This window comes from Pocillopora verrucosa, chromosome 11 (assembly GCF_036669915.1).
Source record: "Pocillopora verrucosa isolate sample1 chromosome 11, ASM3666991v2, whole genome shotgun sequence".
Classification (NCBI taxonomy): domain Eukaryota; kingdom Metazoa; phylum Cnidaria; class Anthozoa; order Scleractinia; family Pocilloporidae; genus Pocillopora; species Pocillopora verrucosa.
Genome location: NC_089322.1, coordinates 5,419,975 through 5,447,403, shown reverse-complemented (window position 1 = coordinate 5,447,403; position 27,429 = coordinate 5,419,975). Strand labels below are relative to the sequence as shown.

At 37.3% G+C, this 27,429-nt stretch overlaps 2 protein-coding genes across 2 annotated transcripts; both read left to right on the top strand.

Annotated features, from left to right (window-relative positions):
- Positions 1-24: 24 nt before the first annotated feature.
- LOC131795277 (E3 ubiquitin-protein ligase ARIH2-like) lies at positions 25-9,376 on the top strand. The gene is made up of 14 exons (XM_059112847.2): positions 25-357; positions 502-569; positions 1,727-1,799; positions 2,000-2,141; positions 2,952-3,067; positions 3,955-4,064; positions 5,523-5,640; positions 6,319-6,369; positions 6,478-6,499; positions 6,822-6,973; positions 7,526-7,669; positions 8,099-8,164; positions 8,503-8,586; positions 8,985-9,376. The coding sequence occupies exons 1-14, from the start codon at positions 127-129 to the stop codon at positions 9,054-9,056; spliced, it is 1,449 nt and encodes a 482-aa protein (XP_058968830.1). The 5' UTR covers positions 25-126; the 3' UTR covers positions 9,057-9,376.
- A 1,260-nt stretch (positions 9,377-10,636) lies between these two features.
- On the top strand, positions 10,637-27,149 carry LOC131795323 (FYVE, RhoGEF and PH domain-containing protein 2). Its single transcript, XM_059112903.2, has 16 exons — positions 10,637-10,776; positions 11,980-12,987; positions 14,714-14,781; positions 16,250-16,280; positions 17,092-17,240; positions 17,851-17,905; positions 18,508-18,609; positions 18,954-19,041; positions 19,805-19,855; positions 19,964-20,022; positions 20,796-20,867; positions 20,959-21,036; positions 21,624-22,310; positions 23,548-23,607; positions 24,375-24,472; positions 26,039-27,149. Exons 2-16 carry the CDS (start codon positions 12,004-12,006, stop codon positions 26,139-26,141), a joined length of 2,685 nt encoding a protein of 894 aa, XP_058968886.2. The 5' UTR covers positions 10,637-10,776; positions 11,980-12,003; the 3' UTR covers positions 26,142-27,149.
- The last annotated feature ends 280 nt before the right edge of the window (positions 27,150-27,429 follow it).

Here is a 27,429-nt window from a genome sequence, read left to right as displayed (position 1 = left end):
TTTGGATGAATGGCATCACATTAACAACTGCTCTTGCCGTCCTGATCAACGAAAAAGACTTCAAGAAGTTTCTAGTAGTTTTATTCGTGTTTTGCAATTTCTAACACCGTGGCCCTGTAGTTAAAGATGTCTGGCATTGATACTGAATCTCAAGACTCTGTAGAGCCGGAATCGAGTGAGTATGACGAAGATGAAGATGACGATGATTATTATTATTATAATAATGGTGATGAAGACGAAGGAATGGCATCAGACAAGGAGGACGATCCTGAAGCCTTTGAATTCCAGATCATTGATCCTAATGAAGCACAAGAAGTTTTTGACGCTTTAGTAGCCAAGATCTCTCAGGAAATTAAGGTAAAATCGCTAAGAAAACTAGCTGATGCGTACGAAAATTGTTCAGCAATTCCATCATTGACTAAAATTGCGATTTCCAATACTGGAAGAATTTCAATTTCTGTGCTCTTAACGATTCTACTTATTTCTTGAATTTATAACCAGGTATCGGAATCTGTGTCTCGAATCCTTCTTATGCAACACGATTGGAACACAGAGAAGATATTGGAAAGGTAACATACAGTCCTATTTACGCAATCAAAACGTAATGGAATATTTCTGTGGTAGTACTAATTAGGGCTAATGGTGGCAATATCATGTTTAATAATTAACTCGAAAGCGTATTAAACAACCAAATGTTTTGGCTGAACACCACTATTCTAAAAAGGCAAATATTCCTCAATAAAACATTTTGGTCTCCTGTGACATCTGTATCTATTTAAAATTTGCCATACAAGGTACTGTACAAGTTTGTAGTCTTCTAATCTTAACCCTTTCCACTCTAACATCAGTATGCATATTCTCCATACTGTTCTCTATACATTTCCTAAGATGGTGACAAGGAGAATTTGTTTAAAAATCAAGAGCTTCTTTGGCTGGTGGTCATTTTCTTTATTCTCATGACCTTAATGTGTGATTCAGGGTTGATATTGTAAGGAGAAATTAGATGCTCATCACCCCTAGGGGTTGAAGGGTTAAACAATTATTCCATGAGCATGCATAGGATATGATGTGATATATAGTCAATAAGGCTTGAATCATCTCATATCCAACAAGCATAGGTGTAATAATTATTTATAACATAGCGCGCATGCTTGCCCTATGTAAGTCCTATTGAGCTGCTATGAACAAAATCTTTATTTACGCACACCCGTGCGTAAATAAGATGACGTGAGCATTTTTTGTTCATTGTTGCTCTGTTAGAAAAGAATTTGCTCATGCTTTTAGCTGTGCGTATATCAAGTTATGGATGCACCTGGGAAGTTTAGAGAGCACTCAAAAAGCTAGAGTTGCTCTTGGCTGCACCTTGAGCTACTCTTATGTAATTTTTGTGCTCTCCAAACTTCCTGCGTGCATTCATAACTTGATATACGCATGCTAAGCATGAACAAATTCTTAATTTATTAAAAACACCTAAAAATATAGATAAATCTTCCCAACCCTATTTGTAAGAACAAATGGAATGTTACAATGTAAAAAAACACCTTTGCATAAACTTGTCTTCATGCACATGCATTGTATAATAGCTCATGACCCATGATGGCTTAGCCAATGAAAACTCTTGGATTGCATTATCCAATGATCCAATTCTTAATATTGAATTTATTGAATAAATATGATACTATGAGTGCCCTCATATTTCAAAAAACATTTGTCATTGTACATACAGGCACAGAGTCGATCCTGTAGGACTTCTTGTGGAAGGAAGGATCATTCCAGAAAAAGCTGTTGCCACTCAAACGGTGAGTAATGATGTATGAATATGTTGTCATGGTTACTTTGTTGTGCCACTATATTTTGTCAGATCTTCCTTAAAAGATTTTAAGTTGTACTCTATGATATATGCATGTAGGTTTGCATCCTTCCCACAAATCTTGCAGATTGTGTGAGTTGTAATAGTATGGATGATGTTATCTTCAATGAATTTTCTCGCATCTTTCAGACATCAAGATCTCTTTACTGCCCAGTATGCTTTCAGCGTTGTACAAAATCCAACACAAGCAGTGCATCATGTGGCCATTCATTTTGCGATGACTGTTGGATGCTATATTGTGTTACCCAGTTACAGATTGGTTTATCTTCTGGTAAGTACTGTTGGGTAACTCACATAGTCCGATAACCCTTTACACCCTCATATCAGTATGCATACTCTTCCTACTGCTCTTTATATATTTCCTTGGGTGCTATCAAGGAGAATTTGTTTATCAATCAAGAGGATGTATAGTTGGTGATCATTTCCTCGATTCTTATGACCTTGATGTGCGATGCAGGAGTAATACTTTAGGGAGAAGTTATATGATAGTCGCTCTCAGGGGTTAAAGGGTTAACAAATTCACACCCAAGATCAATATATAAATTCTCTGATCTGTCTGGAATAAGTTTCTAGTTTGTTAGTTCTGAGAATTTGGTATTGAATCACACAATGTTCCTCAGTTGTTATTTTTCTCTCTTGGCAAAACCTTGTGCTTGAAATGTATTTAATATATGGTAAGGAGAAAAGTCTTTTTGGTCACCCTTGTGAGTGAAAAGGGTAAGAAGGTACTAAATCTTCTTTTTTCTGGGGGCACAAAAAAAATTGTTTACTTAGTGTGCAAAACAATTATCTGCATATTGTATGTAGACAATAATGCTGAGGAAAAATTACTCTCTTATAAATTGTTCCATCCCTCCTGCACAATAAAAAACTCTTTTGTCCAGTTGTAGCTCCCTTCTGTGAGCAATGAAAGTATCCATTGTGATAATTTAATATACTGTTGGTGTTGAATTTTTAAAACTGATACAGAAACTGAAAACTGCTGTTTGAAAAAAAGCTCCTAACCTCTGTTTGAATTACTGTGCACCTATGTGATAAACAATTAGGAATTTAATACGGTGATTATTGATTTTTTTTGCAGGCATTGAATGTATGAACTGTAATCTCTTAGTTGGAGAGGAAATGGCTCTTAAAATACTAAAAAATGTGGCTGCTAGAGAAAAATATAGACAGTTTCTTTTTAATGATGAAGTTAAGGTAACTATGACTCGGGGGGTGAGTGTCTAGAGAAACTGTGGTGTTGCGTAAACGGGAAAGTATAATAGGGTAATTTGGTATTATCAGCTGGGTTGATAATGTAAATTGGCCACCATTAAGAGTTTACAAGCTTATGTTTGGAGCGTTGGCTCTTGATCAGAGCAAATAAGGATGGGTCAACACTTGTTTTCTTCAGTTTTGAAGCAACTGAACTCAAATTTGGCAATAGCACTTTGTATTGAAAAGGGCAAGGGAAAAGTGGATATTTAATGGTCTGTGTTCATAATGGATGGCTGATCAAGAAATCCAGGTGGGAGCTTTGGTGGGTTATTGTATTGTGGTCATCAGAAGGACTCTGAGTCTGGAGGTCTAGGTTCAAGACCTGGCCAGGACAATTTGTTGGGAAAATTACTTTATTCTAACAATGTGTCTTCCCACCCCTGGATATATATGGATGCCAATGAATTTTCAGGGAACCTGATCAAATGCTGGGGGGTAACCTTGTGTAATGAGCATCCCATCCATGGCCCTACTAGTTACTTCATGCTAAGGAAACCAGGAGAAGCTGGGGCTGGGTGGGCCACTTGGCTTCATGAGTAGAGACTGCCGTCAGAAGAACATTTTGCTGTCACATTGCCTCTCCACCCAGGAGTGTGAGTTGGTGAGGTGGGGGGGGGGGGGGGACCTGCAATGGACAGTTATCCCATCTAGGAAAGTAAGTATGTATATATGTACATTGTAAGCACCTCATGCCATGTAAAACATTGTCATCTCCACCCTACTTCTGTTAAATTATTTAAGTTGTATTAAGAAAATAATTTTTTTGGTCCAAGCATGACTTTGTTTTCTAATCTAAAAATAAATTTTTGCTTTTTTCTTTTTTTTAGTGTCATCCTTTAATAAGATGGTGTCCTGGCAATGATTGTGGTTTCCTGGTGAAGGTGTTGGAGCCTAAAGCTAAAAGAATATGGTGTTCAAATTGCAGTTCAATATTTTGGTGAGTTAGAATTTTTTCCACTCTGTTATAACTATAACAACATTAACCCAGCACACCCTAACATCACCTTACATATTCTTTACAATGTTTTCTACACCTTTCTTAACTTGCCGACAAAGAAAAATTGTTTAAAAATCAGGAGCGTCTTTAGTTGGTGATCATATCCTTTATTCTCATTACCTTAATATGTGTATCAAGGATGATATTGTAAGGAGAAAGTAGATCCTAGTTACTCATAGGTGTTGAAGGGCTAAAGGGAAAGTCATGCACAGTATATGACTGTGTTTAAGAGGTGGGGGAATGTTTGAATTATAATTTGTCAAAATTTCTGGTTGTTTGAAAATTGGAAACTTTTTAGCTGATGTTTGAGCATTGAGGCAGAAGAAAATATTGATAAAAGGCTTTTAAAAAAAGACATTGCTCTAATATTCAATATTCTTACTCTTAATCATAGAATTTTGAGATTAATTTTTTTCCCCAAAGATGAACAATTTACTAATCTTGTGAGTGTGTTTTGTTACTTAATTTATGATAATTCCACATTCTGCTACATATTTAGTTAAGACACTTCTTCCAGAACTGCATCTATGATGGTCTTTTGCGCCTCTACCCCTCCCAGTGTTGTAAATCGCCATTGTTTCTATGCCATCTTGCAGATTATTATGGAGAAGGGCAGGGAGGGGAGGGGGGGGGGCACTGGTTGTTCCAACAAATGTGTCTGGGAGTGTAAATTCTAAGTGAGACTGCCTGTTGATTTGCATATGCAGTACCTTGTATAGTTTTTCCCACCCATTCAGGGATTACGAAGGTTTAACAGGCAAATGAGCCTATGGCCCCTATCATTGGAAAGTTATGGGCCATTTATAAAACGTTTGGGCCATTAGGGTAAATAAATGGGCCAGTAAAAATTTTAACAAAGGTTTATTGCTTGTGTATTACAGTCTATACCTATATCTGTTTCGTCCGTTTCACGGTCGTTTTCGCTCACAGTATCACAATTCTGCTCCGCTGTTGTGTTGAAAAATGTAGACAGCATTCTCTGCGAGCTGTCCAATCTCAAGATGTTTTTTTCGGAGGCATGAGGCTAATCGATGCAAATACATTCAAAGCGACGAAAACGCTCGAACTCTGCTCGAAAACGAAACTCCGAGCAATAGCCTCGTTTGCATGCAAAGTCCGAGTTCAGGATCTGGGAACAAGAATGAAGTGAGCATGATCAGAAGAGCGAAGGCACTGTAGTTTTTCGCTTGTTTGTCTCACCAAAGTGAAACTTTTACAAATTAAAATCCTTTTCACAAAATAGTGTATATTTCACTAGCTTTGTGCGGTCAGGGCGCATCACAGGCCCGGGCCATTTTGTAGCTTTATGCGCCATACGCGCATGGCGCACGGCCTTCCTAATCCCTGCCCATTCAACAATTAATATATTTCCTTTTGTATTTTCCTTCTTTCTCTTAGTTTTATGTGTGGTGAAAAATACCATGCACCAACAGATTGCTATACAATTAAGAAATGGCTTACAAAATGTGAAGATGATTCAGAGACAGCTAATTATATCACAGCCAATACTAAAGATGTAAGTATAATCTAGGATACTCACTTACAGACCATGGTGTAGCTAAGGGAGGGAGGTGTAGGTAGTCTGTGAACCCTTTAACTCCCAGATCAAATTTTGTAATTCTCCTTACTGTCAACCATACAATTCTTATAATGTTAGTTCAGAGAATTTAGTATTGGATCAACTAATTATCCTCAAATTGATATTTTTCTTTATTCTCATCACTTATCTGGTTGATATTGTATAGATATTGTGAGGAGAAATTCTGTCTTAATCACTTGTGGGAGTTAAAGGGTTAGGGCTGCAAGCAGATGTCCAGAATACTGGGAATTATTTTTTTCACTTTGTAGTTGTCAATTTTTTTTCCTCTGGGAGGGGCCCCCAGCACTGGAGACTGGGCACAGCTGCCTATGACACCATTGGCAGCCACTCATGGAAAACGTTATTGAAACCCCTACAATAGATCCCTTCAATTTGCAGTGAGCTTTAATCTTATCAGTTATTACACTAGTGCAAATATTTTGTCAAGCCTTTCTGAACAATAACTATTTGTACCCTACAGACTGTTTATCAGATCATTACTCAGTAACAAAACGTTTGTAAATCAATTTTGCCCCCCAATCTTTGATAGGTAAAATTGCTTATATGTGAGTATTTGGTATTTTAACCACTGTGCTCCTTTTGCTTTTCACACAGTGTCCAAACTGTGGAAGCTGCATCGAGAAGAATGGAGGCTGTAATCATATGGTAATTCTACCTTCATTTGATGTCTTGTTGTTTTTGCTGCACTCCCATCGAGGCAGTTAAGGAATTCTTATTCAATTACTAATTTTGTGTTCCTATGTCAATTTTCAGCAATGTATCAAGTGTAAACATGGTAAGTTGTTAGTTTGTAGTCCATAGATGTACCTTCTGCACAACAAGGATGATCTTTGCTCGAACTCTGATTAGGAGGTTGATAAGATATTTATTGCATCTCATCCCTGTGTCTGACAGGTTTAGGAAACGATTTGTAGTTGCACAGCGCAGAATTTCTGCAAATAGACTGTACAATAGAGCACAGCCTGCTTAAAAAAACAACCACCGCGTGTTTAGTAAACTGAAAGATTCGACAAGTGTTTCACTTTCAAGATTTGACTGTTGAACCGTACCTTGTAGTGTTTTCTTGTCAAAACGTTTCATCCTGATTTGAATTGTAGATTTTTGCTGGATGTGTTGTGGAGACTGGAGGAGTCATGGCTCAGAGTATTATGAATGCAGTCGATATAAATCCAATCCAAACATTGTAAACGAGTCCGCAGGTATACAGGCCAGGGAGGCGCTTAAAAAATATCTCTTCTATTTTGAAAGGGTATGTGTTAGTCGACGAAATAAGTAGTAGGAAACTTAAGTAGTCTTGTGTCCAACTCGATATCTCGATAGCTATCGTGTTAAATCACTCATATCTACGCGTGCCCGTGATTGACTACCAAATGAAGACGTGATCAATTTTCTGTCGATGTTCCCGCTCTCAGACAACAAGTGGCAATTTAACATTGCTATTTTGCATGGAACGACCAGGAAGGTACAAGCTAAAAAAATTCACTTGCGAAGCTATTTGTTCTTTTTATTATTAGTTTGCTTTCATTACCAAGTTGCTGGAATATCTTCGTTTAGCGTGGCCATGAGTGAAATGTTACAGAACGCGAAGCTTTTGACGCGAACGTATTCATGAAGCGGTTGTCGCGTGAAGCGCGATATCACAAATTCTTTGGTAAAGCGAAATTCTATAAAGTTGTCGCAAACTTTTTTAATTTCCTTGATACTGGGAAACTAGGCTAGTTTTAATAGTATTTCTTAGACTTTTGCATACATCTGAGATCAATACACAAGGAGTCTTACATGCTAATCTTTTCTTTGCCAGTGGCAAAATCACGCGGACAGTCTTAAACGCGAGGAAGAAACAAAGCGAAAAATTAACCAGAAGATACAAGAAAAAGTTAACAATAACATCGGCACTTGGATCGACTGGCAATATCTTCTAGATGCTGCGCAATTACTAGCAAAGGTAAGTAAACAACTTGTCCAGAACAATTTCCAGTTGAGTGTCGGAAGTACTCGGTCATTTCATTGTGTTGCTTCACTGCACTCTGTGATTGGTTCAGTAAACTCGCACCAATTAGATTCAACATTAAAGCCAACCGCGACTTGGTCATTCACTTTTTTCCCGCGCATTGGGCAGTGTTACTCCTCTTCACTCCGTGATTGGTTGAGGAAACTTGCGCCATCCCCTCAACCAATCAGATTCATAACGAAAATCAAGTGCAACGTGGTCATTGGCGTTTTCCCGCGCCTCAAGCAATTTGTTTTTTATTTTAGTTTTAGTTCCTATTGACTCCATGTGAACCTCACCAACGGTCGTCGAATTCACAGCAAACTATGAATTATTAGTTGCCGTGGTGATTGTAGCTTCTCTGTTTGATGTTCTTGTTTGCAGTGTCGTTATACGATGATGTACACATATCCATATGCCTACTTTATGGAGGATGAGAGAAAAAGACTGGTAATTATTCACCTCTTACCCCGGTACATTTTCACTTGACTTCCAAGGAGTTTCACTCAGAAGTGAAACTCTATAGAACTTTAAAAGTTTGACCCCTTAGAGTGACTGGCATCTAATTTCTTCCTACAAGGAAATAGTCACCAACTAGATAAGTTTTTGACTGTAAAACAAATTCTCTTTATCAGCACCTTACAAAGTTTACAAAGAACTGTATGTAGAAGACGCATACTGGTATAAGGGTGTTAAGACTTAAGGGTGGTTTTTCCTCAAAACTTGCATTTGTCATAGTAATCCAAAATTTTCTCTTTTATTGATTTTCGCCTTTTATTTATCGACAGTTTGAGTACCAACAAGCACAACTAGAACTAGAAATAGAAAACTTGTCTTGGAAGCTGGAGCGAGACGAACTCTATTGTAGAGGGGTAAGTTGCTCTTGGCTTGACAGACGATTGCATTCGGAGATCCAGAATTATGGGATGTAGGCAGATCGCCGCGGGATTTATTTTTTTTAAATCAAGATTCCAGTTATTTTATATTGCATCTTTGAAAATATTTTTTAAGCGAGGTAATCGAATCTGATTGCCTATAAATCAACATTTACACGCTATATGCTGTCCACTAGTCACCAGTTCCCTTGCTCAACCTTTTGCCGGTAGGAGAATACATCCCTGGGCCCATTTTTTTGTGGGGTTTTTTTGGGTTTTTTTTCAGATGTCGTCGGGGTTGGCAGCTCTGGTTATCATACTATGTAGTTAGACCAATTTTTCTCAACACTCACTCTGGCACAAAAACATGATGATGCTTTCTTTTCTCTCTCTAGGACTTTGAAAATCAAATGGACATAGCAGAAAAGAGAAGATTGACTTTACTAAAGGACTTTCTGGTGGTGTGACAAAACGTCGGAGATGACAGTCTCTCTTCGAACTTTGCGTGACAAGTGAGCGTGACCAGAACTCTCATGAAAAAATGAGCGTCACGCGATAAATGCGGTTGAAGGTCTTCTGGGAAGCTAATAATTTGGGGGGAAAAAAGGAGAAAAATTTAAATGAGATTGGGGAGAGAATTTCAGTCAAGGTCTGTTTTATATTTCTGTACGACCGGTTCAAATTAGGAGTTTTGAATTTATGGATTATACTATTAGTAAAACTCCCTCGTTTGGCAAGTTTCTTTTTCCAATAAAATAAGACGGAACATGGTTTTAGTGATGCTGTATCTAACATCAATGTACATTGTGTGCCTCATTTTATTTCCAAAAGCCGTCAAAAATAGCAATGGTTAAGTTTGCTTGGCGGAAACACTCTAATTAGCTCCCTCTCCTCCCTCTCCTCCCTCTCCTCTCCTTTCCTCTCCTCTCCCTCTCTCGAAAGTAGAAAGCCTCTCGTCCAGTATTTCAAATTTCTAGTAAGCGTTCTTCTTTCGTTTTTCATTTTAATGGTTCAGTGCCAGATCCAGAGGAAGAGTCGAGGGGGTTTGGGCCCCAGCGTCCCAGCTTTTTTGTTTGTTCGTTTGTTTGTTTGTTTTTATTAATGTAATTTTTTTTTAATCTATCAATCAGACACCAAAATTCGTGTAAAGACTAGATCACATACTGCCACTAAACCTTTTTTTTCCCTTTAACTACGAGTGTAGTAAGTGTGCGAGGGCGGGTTGGCCAGGAAGTGATTTTTGACGCCCTCCCTCCCCCTCCCCCCCTCTATGAAAATTTCAGGACCCACCCCCGAGTCTTAATGAGTACGTATGGTTTTCAATAGGCTAATTTCCGCCATTTAACCGCGTCCGGTGTGGGGAGGAGTGCAGGCCGACCAGCGGCTGTAATCAAAGTTATCGAGTAAATGGACAAGGAGAGATGGTAAATTCTGAGCTCTGTACTGAAGAAAAAGGAAGAGGCACAGTTCAGACGCTGTGCTTCTGCCGTGCCGAACTTAATTGCAAGTATGTTCGACATAGGATCGGTGGAAGCACGACTCTTATTCAGACGTTGGGCTAATGTCGTGCGAAATTCAGCATTTGCTTAAGCACCCTCAGCCCATTGCCAACATCTGATTCACTGTCACGCTAGAGTCGTGTAACACGGCGGGGCTTGTCGAACTAAAATACTTAATTGCTTCGCTGAACTTAATTAAAAAGTTTAATTCAGACGCTGGCCGTGCCTTCGCCGTGCTTTAGTCGAACTTTTCACTAGTGTGGGAGGCGATAACACGGCAGAAATCGAGTCTTTTAATTAGATATCGTTCCCCAAGTAGAATGTTTTCTGCTCTTGCCATTCCATTCTTTATTTCCTGTAAGGCCACGGAACACCTCAGAACACAGTGAGGACCCTGGGGATAGCCCACATGTAGCCGTACCTTCCCCCACCCTCCCCGCCAAGATGAAACGGAGGCGAGGGAAGGCCCCTCCCTTCCCTTTCACCTTGTGGAGGAGGGTACGTCTACAGGTTAGCTACCCCAGGGACGAAGGTGACTTCCGGGTATTATTTCAGCCGGCGAAATGCAACATGGGTAAATAACTTTCAAAATGGCACAAGATGACAAGTCGTCATTCGTCAAGTTAGTGACCTTTTTACGAATGATGTTCTTCGATAAAGTCGCGATCTCATCTTAACAAGGAAAAAGGTAGGTTTCACCTACATTACGTTTTTACCCAAACTTCCTAATGATGTGAATCATGAGCTAAACATACAGAAAATCAGGTGTGAGTTTTCAGTGGCGATGCTGAATCAAGCTAACAAGGCCAATTAAGAAAAACACTCTCATCTTTACAATGTGTTTCAGCATGTTTTTATCAATACTCTGTAGATTTTAATTAATTTAACACATTTTACAATTCAAATCTTCAGACTTTTTAATGATGCATATTTTAATTTTTAATCAAACAAGTAATTTCACTTTTCGATTTTGGCGCCCTCCTCGATCAGACGGGAACGAACGAGAACTTCGATTTGAAAACAAAAGAGCGTCTCAGTAGGAGGAAGTTATTTTGTGATCGAAACCACGAACAAAGGCCCTTTCGAAAGGGAACTAACGCTTATATTAATATTTCTGATAACAACTTTCGATGAGTTAAGAATTTCTGCGAGACGTCAGATTATGAGCACATGGTAACCCGCTTACGAATGGCAGATCTTTCAGTTGACCGTAACTTAATGGTAATTTGATATATGCCCAGGATGGATTTTCATAACTAGAGTTGCGAATTTCTTTCCTTTGTTATTGACGTTTCTGTACAAGATCACTGCTTCAATCCACTATAACTGAAGGATTTGTCCTCTGTCCTTAGAGGAATGAAAAAAAATTCTCTCTTTGATGATTTCTATGGTATCTCCTTTAACCTATGATTGTTTAGCGGATGTTTCTCAGGCTGCTACTTCTAGCTAAGCCACAACTTGTCCTAATCGTGATCGTGTTTGTAAATTTCCGAGTCCGTCAATTGAAGTGTTATCTTAATCTAGGCATTGTTTACAATAGACATTTATTATGTCCCCAAGTGATTTGATTAAAAGAGAAACCTCTGGCTTCTGTATATGCTGGTTTCTGAAGTTTAATTGGTGCATATACTATTCTTACTCACTGAACAAAAGTTCTGGTAGAATTTTCAATGAATAAGATTCATTAACTTTAGATCTCTGCCTCAGGTAAATATACATACCCCAGGTGAAAGACTTCCTGTCTCCTGTTGACCAATATCATTCTAATCATGTCTCCTAACATCTTCCTATATTGCTGAAATTACAATAGAGAGTTATAAGAATATTCAGGCTTAAATTACTGCATAACGCAATGCTCCATTACTGTAATCTATCATTTTGCCTTTTTCAGATTAATTGAGATTTCACAGACATTATGGATAAGTCTTCTGAAAACAGATATCGTCTTATTGCACAACAAAGGGCCGCACAAATCAGGACACTGAAACAGGAGTCAAACCTCTCTAGGGCACGTAGCCAAGATGGTAAACCTGTGACATATACGAAAATGAAAGAAAAAACCAATATCAAGAGACATTCTCGAGTCATGTCTGACCCAGAAATACCTGGGAGACTAGTTATATTAAATGCCAAAGGTTTGTTTCAAGGAAAGATTAGGAACAAAACAGAACAGAGACCAGGATCTGACAGTTTGATAACATCTAAAAACATTATGGACACAAGTGAGGGCAGACCAAAGTTCTTTGACCCATCACTTACTAGTAAGCAATCAAAAGTATGTGATCTAAGGAAGAGGTTTGAACTTGTTGAAAGTGACAGAGGGATTGGAGCTGCTGTTGATTTCTTGAATCCATTGCACAAAGTCAACAAAAACTTAACGGGTAAAACCAACAGAGAGAAACAGAGAGATTCAAAGACTATTCTGGAAGATAAAATTACTTTTAGTGAACAGGTAATGCCAGGAATATTACCTGTAGAAGAAACTAAATTAATGGATGAGTGTTCTTCAAAAGCATCACAAGACAAGGTTGAAATGCCAACACGACCTCCTCCAAGAGCTCTACCAAAAGATGTAAAAAATCGTTTTCGTGGTGAATCAGACCCCATGCCTTTGGATGAGAACCGAGTGTCAAGGGTTCTTGCTTTCCCTCAGGATAATTTGCATTCTGTGATGGAATCAAACCAGGAGGATTCAGTGCAACAGAGGTCAGAAACTGAAAAACTTGAAAATGCCAATGATTGTAACAAGGAAGGAGAAGATCATGATGATGACGGATCCGACGATGATGACTGGGACAGTGATTTTGATGATGATAATGATGATTTTGACGACAATGATGAGGAACTAAAACGTGACTCACAGTCAAGCAATGACAGTTCTTGTGATACAGCGCCTCTTGTAAGTTTCTTTCATTTTGATTGAATTGTTTAGTATGGTAACTTTACTCTTTCATTTTCAACCAGAAAATCATGAATGTCACACATTTCACATGTAAATCATTTCAACTTTTTAACCCTTTAACTTTCAAGATCTGATTGCTGATTCACCTCTCTATCTTTTATACATTTCCTTGAAAATTAATTGCAAGAATTTGGTGTCAGATCAAAATAACAACTTCTACATGTTTTAATAAGAAATCTGAAAAGTTTGAGTCTTCTCTTTACCTGTGTGTTGGTTGATGTATGGATATTATAGGGATAAATGACTTGTTAATTACATCAAGGAGTTAAAGGGTTGAAAATGATTTAACACATTTCAGGCTTTCATCCTTTTGCAGAATTTTGTTTGAGGTTATAGGTTCACTTCTTAGCTGTAGATGCTAAGAAGTGAAATGGTCTACTTAATAGTTTTTGCAACATTATCTTATAAATATCATGATAATCATTAATGATATCATTGTAGAAACTGTAATATCATGTTATTCAATTTGTATTTTGTATATACAGTTGATAAATAATATTTAAATAGGGTAAATGATTCTACAAGCTGAAACATTATCCTATTTGGCAGAAAAATTATGCACATGATTTATACAGAGTTGGAATTTTGCACAATTGACCAAATGGTACAGCAGTGTTCAAACAGAACTACACACCTTACAAGTGCATGTTGTCCCTGATGAAATGCTGTTTTTCTCAGTAGTACAGTATATTTTTTTTATCTAAATGCAACCTGAGTTTGAGTGACGAGTATTTTTACTGTTGTTGAAATGTTTTGTGCAGTATTCTGCCCTCTCAATATCGAATTCGGCTTTGTTTAGCCTCAGTCTTTCTTAAAGACTACAATTCCTGTCTAAATTTTATTTTTCAGGAGATATTTTAGTCATCATAACAATCAAAAGTTAACTGCTGTTCTTGGTTGTAAATCGCGACATAAAATATTGCAAACTTTTTGATGACAGGAATTAGTAGTAGAGTTGTAATGTGTTATTAAACCAAGGGTAATATCAAGGGTTTTGAACTATAGCCAGCTGCCAGCAGCTTATTGCCTCCCATAAGACTTCCTACTGTTGTCTGTTCATAGCTTGGAAGTAGGCTCATGTTTGAGTTTTTGCCTTTTCTGGGTACAGCCACCTATTAGACCATTTGTCAGCTGTCTATGGAAAAAATTATCAAAAACCCTATTAAGCAATATTGACTTTAGATTATTATCTAATGAATATTGACACAGGCCTCTCAAGCTTGAAAAATTTAGCTCCTGCAGTAAGCTTATTTATGTCCTTATTTTATCCAAATTTATGAAAGATTTTGATTCCTTACCTCTCTGTATCCTGTATCCAAACATTGAGTGGATCTGACAAACCAGACATACCTGTATCTGAATGGAAATAAAGTAATTTTATAGGGCCTGACAATTTTTAACAGATCATCACTTAGACTGGAAACATTAGCACATGAAATTTGACAAGAAAAATTTCATGAATGGAGTATATTTAGACATCACACCAAATTTTCATGAACAGCTAACAAAGAAATCTATGGTGGTAAACAGGAGAATTTTCATTCCAAACTCATGATGAGTGAAAAAATTAACAGGATAATTAGTTTCCCAAGTGCAGATATTAAATCCCCTACTGAGCTGTTATGCAAAACAAATGATGCTATTTTTAATTTCCCTTGGACAGGAATTTCCTGATGCCATAAGTAAGAAGCTCTACAATATTGCCATGGAAATTCTTACCACTGAAAGAGCGTAAGAAAGTGTTTCTCTTTTGCAAGATTATTTCATTTTGTGAGAAATAATTAGAATTATAATTTTTCTTAAGGTACTATCAAGTCTTTGTATGTATGTAAATCTCTAACAACAATGAATTTATAGTCAATAGTTCTAAAATTTATTTTAGTCTAGCTTAATTATTTGATGTGGAGAAAAGTGCAATCCAGGTGACTTGAAAAAAAATTGGATTTGAACTAAGCCCTGAGAGAAATCAGTTTCCTTATCAACCCTTTCCTGCCTGAGGGAAATGCCATATTTTTCTAAAATGATAATGATAAACCACTAGATCATGGATAATATATCATTTTAAAGGCATTTTTTTGGGGGTATGCTATAAAGGGCACCAACAGGTGTAGAGGAGGTCACTGGAAAAACAGAGAAGTGTCCAAAGTGAAAATCAAAAAGGTTGAAAATTTTTGATTGCCTTGGACATATAGGGTATACCACTAAACTATAGCCTAAATTGCAGCTCTCAGAGCATTGATTGTTGTGACATATCACCTGAACCAAAACAGTACAAAGACAAAAAGTTCCAAAAGTTGCAAGGGTGGTAAACCAAGTCTTGTATTGGAGGGGGCCATGATTTTATGCCTTCAATGTGCAGATCTTTCAATGACCCTTTGGTTGTGAAAATTTCAGAAAAAATGAATAAATATTAAGCATGTAATGGCATGCTGTGCCATATGGCACCCTTGGGCTAGAAAGGTCTGTACTTTGTTTGGGTTTAGATATATTGTCTGTAGATTTGTCAATCTGGATTGTTTTGTGTTTCATTAGCCTTTTACAAACTCAAAAAGGTTGGCAACCAAAAATGTTTTGTTTCTCTTTCTGTTGGTTTGGCCCTTGAAGCCAAGCAATCAGGGATTGAACCAGTTCTTTTAACACTTTAACTCCCAGACCAAATTTGTAATTCTCCTTACTGTCAACCATACAATTTTTATTACGTCAGTTCAGAGAATTTGGTATTGGATCAATTAATTATCTCTAAAATGATAGTTTTCTTTATTCTCATCACTTATCTGGTTGATATTGTATTGATATTGTAAGGAGAAATTCTGTCTTGGTCACTCATGGGAGTTAAAGTGTTAACTTTGTGACCTCATTAAAATTCTTGGTGAAATTAAGCAAGGTTTGAACCAGGAAAACAATTATCATCAGTAGCAGTCAGAAAATTATTTTGATAAGTTGTTTTAATTTTTGAAGATCTGCCAATTTCTCCCTTTTATTTTCTTAAGATTTTAGAGTTTTTTCCAAGGACCATTTTATGATTTTAGGTTTTTAAATGGCAACAGAAAAAAGTTGAGCTCTGGGCTCTACCACAATGATTAAAAATCATTCAGATATATTTTGAGATTTTTCACTGAAAATATAACTACACTATTCTCTTTTTTCTTTTTTTTTTTTTGAAAACTTATTATTCTTAATTTATTTATTTCATTTATAGTTATGTCAGAAGACTGCACCTACTTGATCAGGTAAGACCTGAAAATACAGGTAACACATAGTCTATTGTGACCATTTGCACTATTTGGAAACAAAAATGGAAAAAGATGGGAAGAGAAAAACAGACTTGATATATCTATCGCTGTCAAATCCAGTTGGAAAATTTAAAGGGACAATGTTTCTCGCTGAAACATCCTATCTTGTAGATTTGTTATATGATTCTAGTTCAATTTTCAGTCAGTATTATGTGCAATCATTTTGATGGCAATGTATGGAACATGTTTTTAAGAAAACTTCTTTTGCTATTGTGAAACTGGCTTTCATTATTGCATTCAGTGTTTATTAATTATAAATAATTGTTACTACTAAGCTTTTCAGTTTGGAATGTGATTAGGCAATACCAGTTTTTTCATAGTATTTTTTTTTACAAGGTACATTTATTTAGTGAATCATTTGATTAATTCGTTACCTATACCATCATTTAAAGCAATATAGTTTTAATATGAGAGATCTTGAAATTCAAGTTTCCTCACAAATTTTACAAAGATGTCTCAAACTCTTTGCAGACAAGAATCAAAGCAGAACACAGGGGAGATGTCATTCATCTCTTTTGCTACTGTTGAATACTCATGTCAGGCAATGCCCTCCTCCATAGAGAGTGGGAAAAAACTTCTTTGCCTGAAAAGACACTGACAATAATGGCTGTGAAGAAGACTTTTTTGGTTCCCCTTTAAATTCCTTAAAGTTTTCTTTAATTACCTCTTTTGTTCATTCTGATTTTGGTAAATAAAAAATGGCTCTATATATTTGTTATTGATTCATTTTGTTCTATGTCAATTTTAGGTCTTTTACTTGCAAATTAATGATCAGTGCTGTGCAAAAAGTATTTTACCTAAGGAGGTGCTCACTGACATTTTTTCCAACATACAAGCTATTCACCAACTGCACAGAGATTTCTTACTACCTAAATTGGAGGCAAGGATGAAAGAGTGGTATGTTTTTTTTTTTGGCTTAATGTATTCAACTGAAGTTAAAAAAATAGATATTTACTGAATATGTAATGAAGCAAAGCACAGTAAGCCTTTATTAGGTTCATTTCTTTGTGAACTGAAACAGAGTGCTCCTTTACCATAGATGAAAGAAATTTTTCCCAACTCCAATGCTGCAGTGAGTGGATCAGTCAGTCAGTCAATGAGTCAGTTAATCACCTAGTTAGTCAATAAGTCAGTCAATAAGTCAGTCAATAAGTCAGTCAATAAGTCAGTCAATAAGTCAGTCAATAAGTCAGTCAATAAGTCAGTCAATAAGTCAGTCAATAAGTCAGTCAATAAGTCAGTCAATAAGTCAGTCAATAAGTCAGTCAATAAGTCAGTCAGTTAATCAGTCGATGAGTCAGTCAGCCAGTCAGCTATTCAGTCAGACATTCAGTCAGTTAATCAGTCAATCAGTCACAGTCAGTCAGTTACTGAACAGTCAGTGAATCCATTCTCAACAATTATTTGATGAATTTGCCTGATTAAATTCATAAATCATTACATCATAACTGTTATAATTATTATTATTATTATTATTATTATTGTTATTTTATTCTTTTTTCATCAGGGGCACCAACAACCAAATTGGGGACATTCTCAAAGAGCTAGCTCCATTTTTAAAGGCAAGTGTTCTTAAAATTATTTTTCATATACATTGTTGATATCTTTTTGGCATATTCTTAGGTCATATAATTTCTCAAAGTGATTCAAAATCCATGATGAAACCTCACTCCCTTATGTTCTGTATCTTAACTCAATTAAACACTTTGACCCCTAAAATTGATTGGCATCTAATTTCTCCTTACAATTATCACTCTCAAATCTCACAATGAGGTCATGAGAGTACAGAGAATGATCACTGACGAAAGAACCTCTTGATTATTCAACAAATTCTCCTTGTCAGCACTTTAGGAAGTGTATAGGGAACAGTATGGAGAATATGCATACTGATGTTAGAGTGTTCAGGTTTAAAGAGCGTTACACAGTAGATCATAGCTTTGTGTCCTGTTATTGTCTTGAATTATTATGAATTCGTAACCAGTAACAAAAATCGGTGGTTTGAATCCGTAAAGATATATTCTTTCTTACAGACATTGTTTTAAACTATCATTTGATTCCATTTTCCCAAGCTTGATGCTTACGTTTTGGGAGGTCTCCTAGAATACATAATTTTAGCTTTGCTAATTCAATTAATGTTGTTTTTTGTCACTTTGTGCTCTTTCAGTTGTATACACATTATGTTGGAAACTTTGACAAAGCAACAGAAACTTTAGCATCTTGGATAAAAAAGTCACCTACTATGGCAGGCGTGATTGAGGAAATCCAAGTACGTTACGCAACGAAATTTTCAATTGAGTGTCGAAAATAATGCGGGATTGCTTTACTTTTGTTTTTGATTTAGCTCCGTAATTTGTCCAGAAGACTTGCGCCGCTTTCTTAACCATCATTTTCTTTGCCATGATTGGCTGTTGTGATTGTTTTGGTTATAGTTTTACGACGCCTAATCGAAAAGCACTCTGTCACATAAATGTCCACGAAACTATTTTTATTTACAATTTTGTCGCGTAAAAATAAGGTAACTACTAATTTGTGTAAAAACTGAAGTCGTTTTTTGCTGTCATTTGATTATCAGAAGAATTTAACCCTGTCTTAATTTCTGCTTCCCCTTAGAAAACTGAGGAGTGTGAACATTTAACGCTTCAACATCATATGTTGGAACCAGTGCAGAGAGTGCCGAGATACAAACTGCTCCTAAAAGGTAATATTAGTGCTTAAAGATTGCTAATAGCTTAATAAGGCAATTTTTTAATGAGTGTCGAAAATAATCCGGAATTACAATGGTTTTGCTTCATTCCGCTTTGTGATTGGTTCAGAAAACTCACACCACGCTTTCGACCAATCAGATGCAAAACCATAACCAACCGCGCCTTGGTCACTCGTTTTTTTCCCGCGCTTTATGCAGATTACCTTTTCTCTTTTTGACATTTTTGTTTGTCGTAAAGGGCCGTCGTTATTGCTGTGATTTGAAATGCGCTCCGATTGCCTGGTAGCTGGCGTTTTTTGTGTGCTTTAAAGCACTTAGAGGCGAAGCCGCGCGTGAAAATAAATCTTTTCCGTCCCAAAGCTCCCGCTCACATATCGCATATTGTAGGCCAATGTACGCGAATACATTTTCACGATCAAAATACAACAGTGTACATCTAAATTGCGGCAAAAGTGCAAGATTAAAACCTGGTGTGCAAAGGATATTTTTTTCCCTTGATGATGGAGGATCTTAAGCGAAAGTTTCAAGCTTTACCTCTTTCATTACGTCTTAACCTGTGTAGAAGAAAAAACTGCACAACTTTTGTAATTTTTCAAAAATCCTGGTATTTATAGTGTTGCCATGGTTTCATGCGTGCGCCCGCAAACGTTCCCGACAAACGTAGACGTATTTCAGTCCTGTTCGGTCGAGTCTGACGTGAAAAGAAAATTGTCTGTTCGTGTACTTTGTTAACATTCCTTCTCATCTTTTTGTTCAGACTATGTCGCAAAGCTCCCAGAAGATTCTCCTGACTTGAAGAATACTACAGGTATGCGCCCCTGTCTTTCATGTTTTACTTCCTCTCTGTCAATTTGTTTCTCTATTTCCTTTTTTTCCGAGCCGAACTGCTTTGAAAATCTTTTTTTTGTTTTGTTAGATGCCTTAAAAATCATCTCAGCTTCAGCTCAGCATGCCAATGACAGCATGAAGAAAACGGTAAGTCTTAAATAAAATCTGGAATCTGTCCTGAAGCACAGATCTGTTAGCAGTAATTTCTTTTTCATGAAACCTGTGTCAACCTTTTCTACATCGTGACGAATTTGTGGAATACTTTCCTTTCCTCTCTTTTACCAAATTAACCCTTTCATTCCCACGAGTGACCAAGACAGAATTTCTCCGTACAATATCAATACAATATTAAGCAGACAAGTGATGAGAATAAAGAGAAATATCAGTCAGGCGATTATTAGTTGATCCAAGACCAAATTCTCTAAACTAACTCCATGAGAATTGTATGGGAGACAGCGAGGAGAATTACTTATGAGATCTTGGGAGTGAAAGGGTTAACATAACTTTGCCTCCATGGCTCTGAAGATTATTCAGTTTTCACGTTGCAAAGGATTTTTTGTCTTTTAATGATGATGATGATGATGATGAGGACGACGACGATGATAATAATAATAATAATGATAACAATAATAACAACGGTGATTTAAAATCCAAGTCCTATTTACTCATTCTTTTTGAAAAAAGGCCTTTTTGACATTACACATATTAAAGAGTCATCATCATTATTTTTCTTCATAAATTTTAAACTTAAAAAAGGAAAGAAAAAAATGCCAATAAACGAGCGGCATATTTGCAATAATAAAAATGAGATTCTTAATGTCTTTATAAAATAAAACCACACTATACCATAATAATTCTAATGATGATAATAATAACAGTAACAATATTTATAATTATTAGTAATTTTCTTTTAAAAACAGGAGCGCTTCAAGATTCTTTTGGAAATCCAAGAAAGAATAGGAGATGATTATCCACTGATAACTGCTAGTCGTGTAAGTATCTTTTTCAACCGTTATGAAACAGGTTTATCCCAATCGATTGTCGATGGCTTAAACTAAATTTGCATCTTTGTTGTTGTTCCAGGAATTTGTGATGGAAGGAGAAGTTAGGAAAGTTGCGGCTAGGACGACAGACAGCCATCAGGAACGAACACTGATGTTGGTAAGCAAATAGTATTTCCAGGAAAAATTTTAGCGTTAGTCCCATTTCGAGTTGAACGGTAGACAACCGTGGAGATGTCGCGGAATCGTTCCCCGGACCGAACCAACACTCGGGCTCATAAAACGACGTGGAGAATTCTCCGCCTTTGCGATAACATCTGCTTAATGTCAGACATTGTCGCTCTCTCCGATAAGAACTTGAAAGTATATCTCTCGTCTCCCGCACCTGTAGGGCTAGAAGTTCATAGTTTTGTATTCAGGACTAGCATCCGAAATTCGTGATATCTGAAGAAAAAAAGTCCCTTCTATCTTTTATAAATGTGTATTTTGGTGAAAGTCCCGCGTAAAGTGACGTAAACTGTAAGTGAATTCGTAGACATGAGCTCTAGGGAAAATGCTCTTTTGATATATTCCATTCATGAAATATATCAGCGGAAGCGGGCGAACGACGTTTGGCGGTTGTCAGGGAAACCATTTTTTTGCGACGCTCTCGCAATGTTTCGCTCCCCAGCTTTTTCGCCCTTTTCTACCTAAAGAGAGCCTTGGAAAAGGGAAGGAGAAGCTAGATTTGGACCATTTGTTTTACAGTTCAACGATATTCTCCTTTGCTGCGCAAAGTTTCCTGGCGCCAACAAATACAAAGTGAAAGTACAAATGGACTTGTATGGAATGGAAGTTGACGACGTCGACGAGGAACTGGAACTAGAGAACTCCTTTCGTATCATAAGCAAACAAAGAGTTATGGATTTCACTGCAGCGTCCGCCGAGGAGAAAGAAGCTTGGATTAATAAACTGAAAGAGACCGTGGATGAACTGACAACAAAAAGAGAAAGTTATCGAAGAGGGAGCAAGCTTGAAGTCATGAATGAGGGAGACCTCGGAAAGAAAGCGCCGGCCTGGGTACGAGACGAAGCAGTGAGCATGTGCATGTTGTGTGACATCCTGTTTACGAGGATTCGTCGGAGGCACCATTGTCGCGCCTGTGGGAGGGTGGTGTGCGGAAATTGTTCTGGTTTCAAAGCACCGCTGGAGTACAAGAATGGGAAACAGGAGAAGATTTGCGAAATTTGTCACAAGATTCTCATGAAAGGCTCCAGCGAGGAAGCGGTGAAGGAAGCGGAAGGAAAAGGACAGAGCGTGTTGAAAATCGGCCAAGAATCAAAGATTTGGCACAGTGGATACTTGAATTTTAAGACCAAAGGTGATAGGAGCTGGCAGAAGAGATGGTTTGTGCTGTCGAGTGACTTTGTGATGTTTCGGTACAAGGCCAAAAAGGTAAAGGAAAATACTGACCGAAAATATTACTGCAATTAGTATCAGCACCAAACTGATACCTTCATTATTGGAGCACTTTTTGGTTGAGTGTCGTGAAACCAAAATCAAAACAATCACAACAGCCAATCAGAAGAAAGGAAATACTTTTAAGAGCCAATGAGAGTGCAAATAAAAAACAACCTAAAGCGCGGGAAAACACGGGCGACCAAGTCGTGATTGGTTTTAGTTTTGCATCTGATTGGTTGAGAAAGTGACGCGAGTTTTCCGAACCAATCATAGAGAGGAGTAAAGGAAAACTAAAACAATCCCGGATTACTTTCGACACTCAATTTGGAAATCGCTCTTATACCAACATTATTGCAGTATCAGTAACAACATTGTTCCAGTATTGGTGACATCCAATAGTTCCTTGAACTTTACCAAATAACTGTGACCAAGAGGAAGCTTTTGTTGGGCAAGGTTTTCTAATTGAGTTTACGACTTCTTATACAGAGAAACTGAAAAACGCAAGCGAATAAAATATATTTGAATCTTAAGTTCGGTGTAAGTTTTTAGGGCTTAAAGTAATTCTGCCAGAAGTCCCTCATTTCGCAAACGTTCAAGTTTCAAGTCTAAATTTGATATAACCACCTGGAGAACGAGTACCACTGAAAAAAGGGAGCAGTTGCTGCGATCTCCACAGAGTGGTCTCTATTATTACGCATTCGTCTCTGAACTTTTTCCCAACAATCTCAGCAATTCCTGTAATTCTTAGAACCAGACTTAAGAACTGTAAAAGGGGGTAAGTTTCTTGAGAAACTGTGGTGCTGCGTCGGTGGGAGAGTATAGCAGGTAATTGAGTGTTAACAACTGAGTTGAAAACGTAAATTGGCCACCGTAAAGAGTAAACAGCTGACGTTTCGAGCGTTAGCCCTTCGTCAGCGCGGTTGGCGAAGTGCTAACGCTCGAAACATCAGCTTTTTTACTCTTTACGGTGGCCAATTTACGTTTTTAACTCAGTTGTTAACACTAAATTACTTGAGAACTGTAATACTATTTATCTGGCCCCAGTTGTTCGAAGGTTGGATAACGCTATCTGCTGGGTAAATCTCTATTCGGTGGTTAGTGTAGTATGTTTTGCTGTCATTTGTCCGCTGGATAGCGATTTATCCGTTGGATAACGTTATCCCACCTTTATACAATTGGGCCTTGGAGTTGAATTCGTTGAATGCGAAATTTGTTTTCTCCTTCCATACAGGATACCAAAGCTGAATTCAACCTACCCCTTCCTGGCCATCATGTAGACAAGCTATCCCCGGTAAGTTATCGTAGTCATGGCTGCCTAAAAATATTCTGTTGACCGCACAGTGAAATTCCAGAGCCAACCACGTTATCCCGCGCTTCAGGCGCTGGGCTTGTTGTTACTTGAAGTTCTGATTGGCTCCTCGTGATGCTTTCCTTTAGTTTATAATAAACTAGTGGACAGTGTTGAAAGCGCACTCTTATTGGCCACTCAAACCCCGACTGTCCTTTACTGTTCACCTCCGAGCTACGCGCGTGGGATTTACCCATGAAACGAGTGCAAATTATCTTCTTGTGATATATTATCTCACCGTTTTAGTATAAACGAAAACAGCTGTTGGCCTCCCCTTAGATGAAATCCTGATTTGCCGTAGTGATCACTTGGGTATTCATTTTTCCAAAAAACAGCAAAGTGCTTTAGATCCTCTTCGATTTCTTATTTCTTTACAGCATTTTGACTGCAAGTCTCTTAGCGGAGCACAAAATGCATGTAAATCGTGGAAACGGTGCTGTTTTTCTCTTTCTGAGCCACAAACTTGGCACGGTTTTTAACAAGATTTTATTACTTGTATGCCTGCTTTTCCGCTAAAGCGACATTCTTGCAAAGCCTCTTAGCAGGATGGCAATGTTTGAGTTTCACCTAAACTACTGTCTCAATTTTCTGCGCATGTGCTGTTCTACGTTTGGACAAAGCCGCAATGTAATGTTCTTTTCAAAAGTAATTTGTAGATACAGTATTAAGCAGATACTATTTCATGTATCTTTTTACATTTTCCTTTATAGGCAGATGAGGTGGACCGCCAGAAAAATGTGTTCAAATTGCATCACAAAAACATTCGAGTGTTTTTTTTCCAGGCCGAAAGTGAGGAGAGCATGCGAAGGTAATGATAACTGACAAAATGTCAAACTCTCCCTAATGATTTGTATACGTTTCTCGTGAGAATTTTCAGTGAATCAGGGATCGCTTTGACTTGATATTTATACGCAAGTTTTAGTCTCCGCGCTAGAATTCAAATCGCGAGGTCTGGACTCCAGTCCTGGACAGGATTATTGTAAGGTGTTGTGGTCAATATTCTTTAGTCCTTAACCTTTGACTCCCAAGATCTGATTGCTAATTCTCCCCTCTAGCTGCTACAAATTTCTTTGTTAACTTGTTTCGGGAATTTGGTGTTAGATCAAGATGATAACTTCTACCTGATAAGTTTGAGTATTCTCATAAGCTATCTGCTGGATAATGTATTATGACAATAATAATAATAATAATAATAATAATAATAATAATAATAATGGTTATTATTTGTAACGCGCATTTTACATATGCATATGATCAAATGCGCGATAAAATAAATAGAATAAAATAAATAGAATAAAATAAATGTAAATATAAATGCTCGATGAAAATTCAAATACTCGGTCCTGCATCAAAATATGTTGAAATAATATGTCTTCAATAGAGATTTAAATTTAATTAAGTTATATGCATTTCTTATTAAACTAGGAAGACCATTCCAGAGTTTAGGAGCTGCACTTACAAAAGCCTTATTACCTAAAGTTTTCTTCGTTTCAGTGATTAATGGTTGTAATGAAAGCTCATTATTAGAGCGCAAACTATAATTCAAAGGCTGTTTTATCTTAATAAGACTAGATATTTAATTAGAAGCAAAGCCATTGATAGCCTTAAAAGTATTTACTTCAATTTTGAAATTAATTCTCAATTTAACAGGTAACCAGTGCAAAGAACGTAAAGCTGGTGTTATATGACAGAATCTAGGAACAATGCAAACTAACCTGTTTGCTGTATTTTGAACTCTTCGCGGGTTATTTTAAATGAATGTCGGGCACTCTGAAAAGAAGGTTATTACAATAATCTATTCTTCCATTCGTAATGCATGAACTAATATTTCCGCAAATTATGTAAAAAATATGGATGTTATAAGAAGTTACATGTGAGTTTAATGGTGAAGTGCTTCTGTCCACCCAAATATATACCAGAACATTGTCAGAAAACCTGACGAAAGGGGGGGAGGGGTAACTCTCGACAGATTAGAATCCCGTGTGGAAGCGGATGGGGGGGGGACTGGGGTTGGTACTGCTTCTTGTTGCCATCTGGCACAGAAACTAGGGATCAACGTCAATATCTGGGCAACTGCGCACCTACCCTTCCCCTAACCCAACTTTAACCCTGACTTTTTAATCAGTTGACAGTTGTTGGACAAGGGGAGGGGTAGGTGCGTAGGTGTGGTATCATCTCGAGCGGTGTGTCAGTATCCTTACACAGAAGAATATATCGAGGAATAATTTCTCAACCCATGGCAATGTTATAGGAGGTCGATAATGAAAACTGTCCAAGTGATCATTCTTGGATTAGACTACCCAAAATGGCTGCATTTTGTTAAATTCTCCGCACCTTAAGTCAAAGAAAATGATGGATGCTCGTTTCTTATTAGGTGGATGGAACTTCTGGCTCGTGCAATAAAAGCTGAGGGAATCGAGGAAAAAAATCCGGAAAGTCAGGAAAGCAGTGAGACTGTAGAAGTCACAGTGATTTGAGCCGTTCGATATAAGTAGTTTTAAAATATTTAACAACAGGATAATTTTATTTCAAATGAGGAGTTTTAAAACATCCGTTCCCCTGACTAGGTAATAATTCTAAATAAATTTATTTCACGCTCATAATTTTCCCCAAAATTTATGAGACTTTTTAGCCCATACGGGACATGATCAAATTATGGAATATTATGGGATGCTTTCAAGAGCCAGTAGGTTAATGGAAGGCACAACTAATATGCCAAATATAGTTAGATTTTTCTAGATCCCTACATAGCATATTTTGTACATGTAACCCTCGTTCTCTCCTCACTTGTAATTTTAAAACTGAAAAAAATAGAGATGAGGTTTTTCTTTCAATAACATCCTCTTATGCATAGATAAATCTACAATCGGCGTAAAAATTATCGACACTGACCTGTTCAACCCCCAATTAGTTAAATTTTATCTGATTTGCCCTTGTTAAGTTTCGCCCACTCCCTTCCCCCCCCCCCCAAAAAAAAAAAAAAACAATGTTGCATCATGATTCCGTGAACTTTAAGCTACATACAGGCATCATCTTTGTGTGGAAAGGGGAATACCGCTTACTAACTGATTTCGAGTTCCGTATTGTAAGTTACAAACCGAGTTTTTTTTCCGAGCGGAGAAAACGAGGTTAAAAAGCATAACTTGCAGTACGGTCCGAGAAAACGAGGTTAGTAAGATGAATCTGGGTTCAAATAGAGGAATAGAATTTAATTTCAAACAAACTTTTGAACTTAGCGCGCCGTTTGTAGAAATACGGCCTGCTAAATTGACCAATCAGAGCGTGTGTACTAACTGAAAGATGTAATTAGTTTTCCTTGCGTCGAGAGATGTTCAGATGTTTTTAAGAGCTATTGTAAAGAATTGAAATTGTCGAGGCACTATAAGAATTTTTACTAAGAAAAGTGTCTGTAGTTAAGGGTGGAGTTATTTTCCCTATATGTTTTTGTAACATGGAATTTTTTGTATGCGAAAGAAATATAATGCTTTATTATTTGATTGTTGTATGTCTTCATTATCGATTGGAGGAGATTACCTAAGGGGGGATTGATGTAATGTTTTTCTCATTTTGAAAAACTCAACGTTTTTATAATCCCACCACGAGTTTTCGGAATTTCTAAAAATTTATATTCTTTTTCTTCGAAACCATCATTGAGTCACAATAAGGCTATTCCTAAATTTGCAGCTTCGATTTCAAACACTTCGTCCTGCTGAACTGTCCCTACTTTATCCCGTCATTGCCGAGCGTAGGAAAGTGCAGGTGAAG

Bases quoted from the DNA above. Each gene is read 5' to 3' on its own strand.
- LOC131795277 (XM_059112847.2), top strand. From the start codon at position 127: ATGTCTGGCATTGATACTGAATCTCAAGACTCTGTAGAGCCGGAATCG. The intron at 3,068-3,954 runs GTAACTATGACT...TCTTTTTTTTAG, and splicing joins TTTTTAATGATGAAGTTAAG to TGTCATCCTTTAATAAGATG. The intron at 6,974-7,525 runs GTATGTGTTAGT...TTTCTTTGCCAG, and splicing joins ATCTCTTCTATTTTGAAAGG to TGGCAAAATCACGCGGACAG.
- LOC131795323 (XM_059112903.2), top strand. From the start codon at position 12,004: ATGGATAAGTCTTCTGAAAACAGATATCGTCTTATTGCACAACAAAGG. The intron at 20,868-20,958 runs GTAAGTATCTTT...TTGTTGTTCCAG, and splicing joins CACTGATAACTGCTAGTCGT to GAATTTGTGATGGAAGGAGA. The intron at 21,037-21,623 runs GTAAGCAAATAG...TTTGTTTTACAG, and splicing joins AGGAACGAACACTGATGTTG to TTCAACGATATTCTCCTTTG.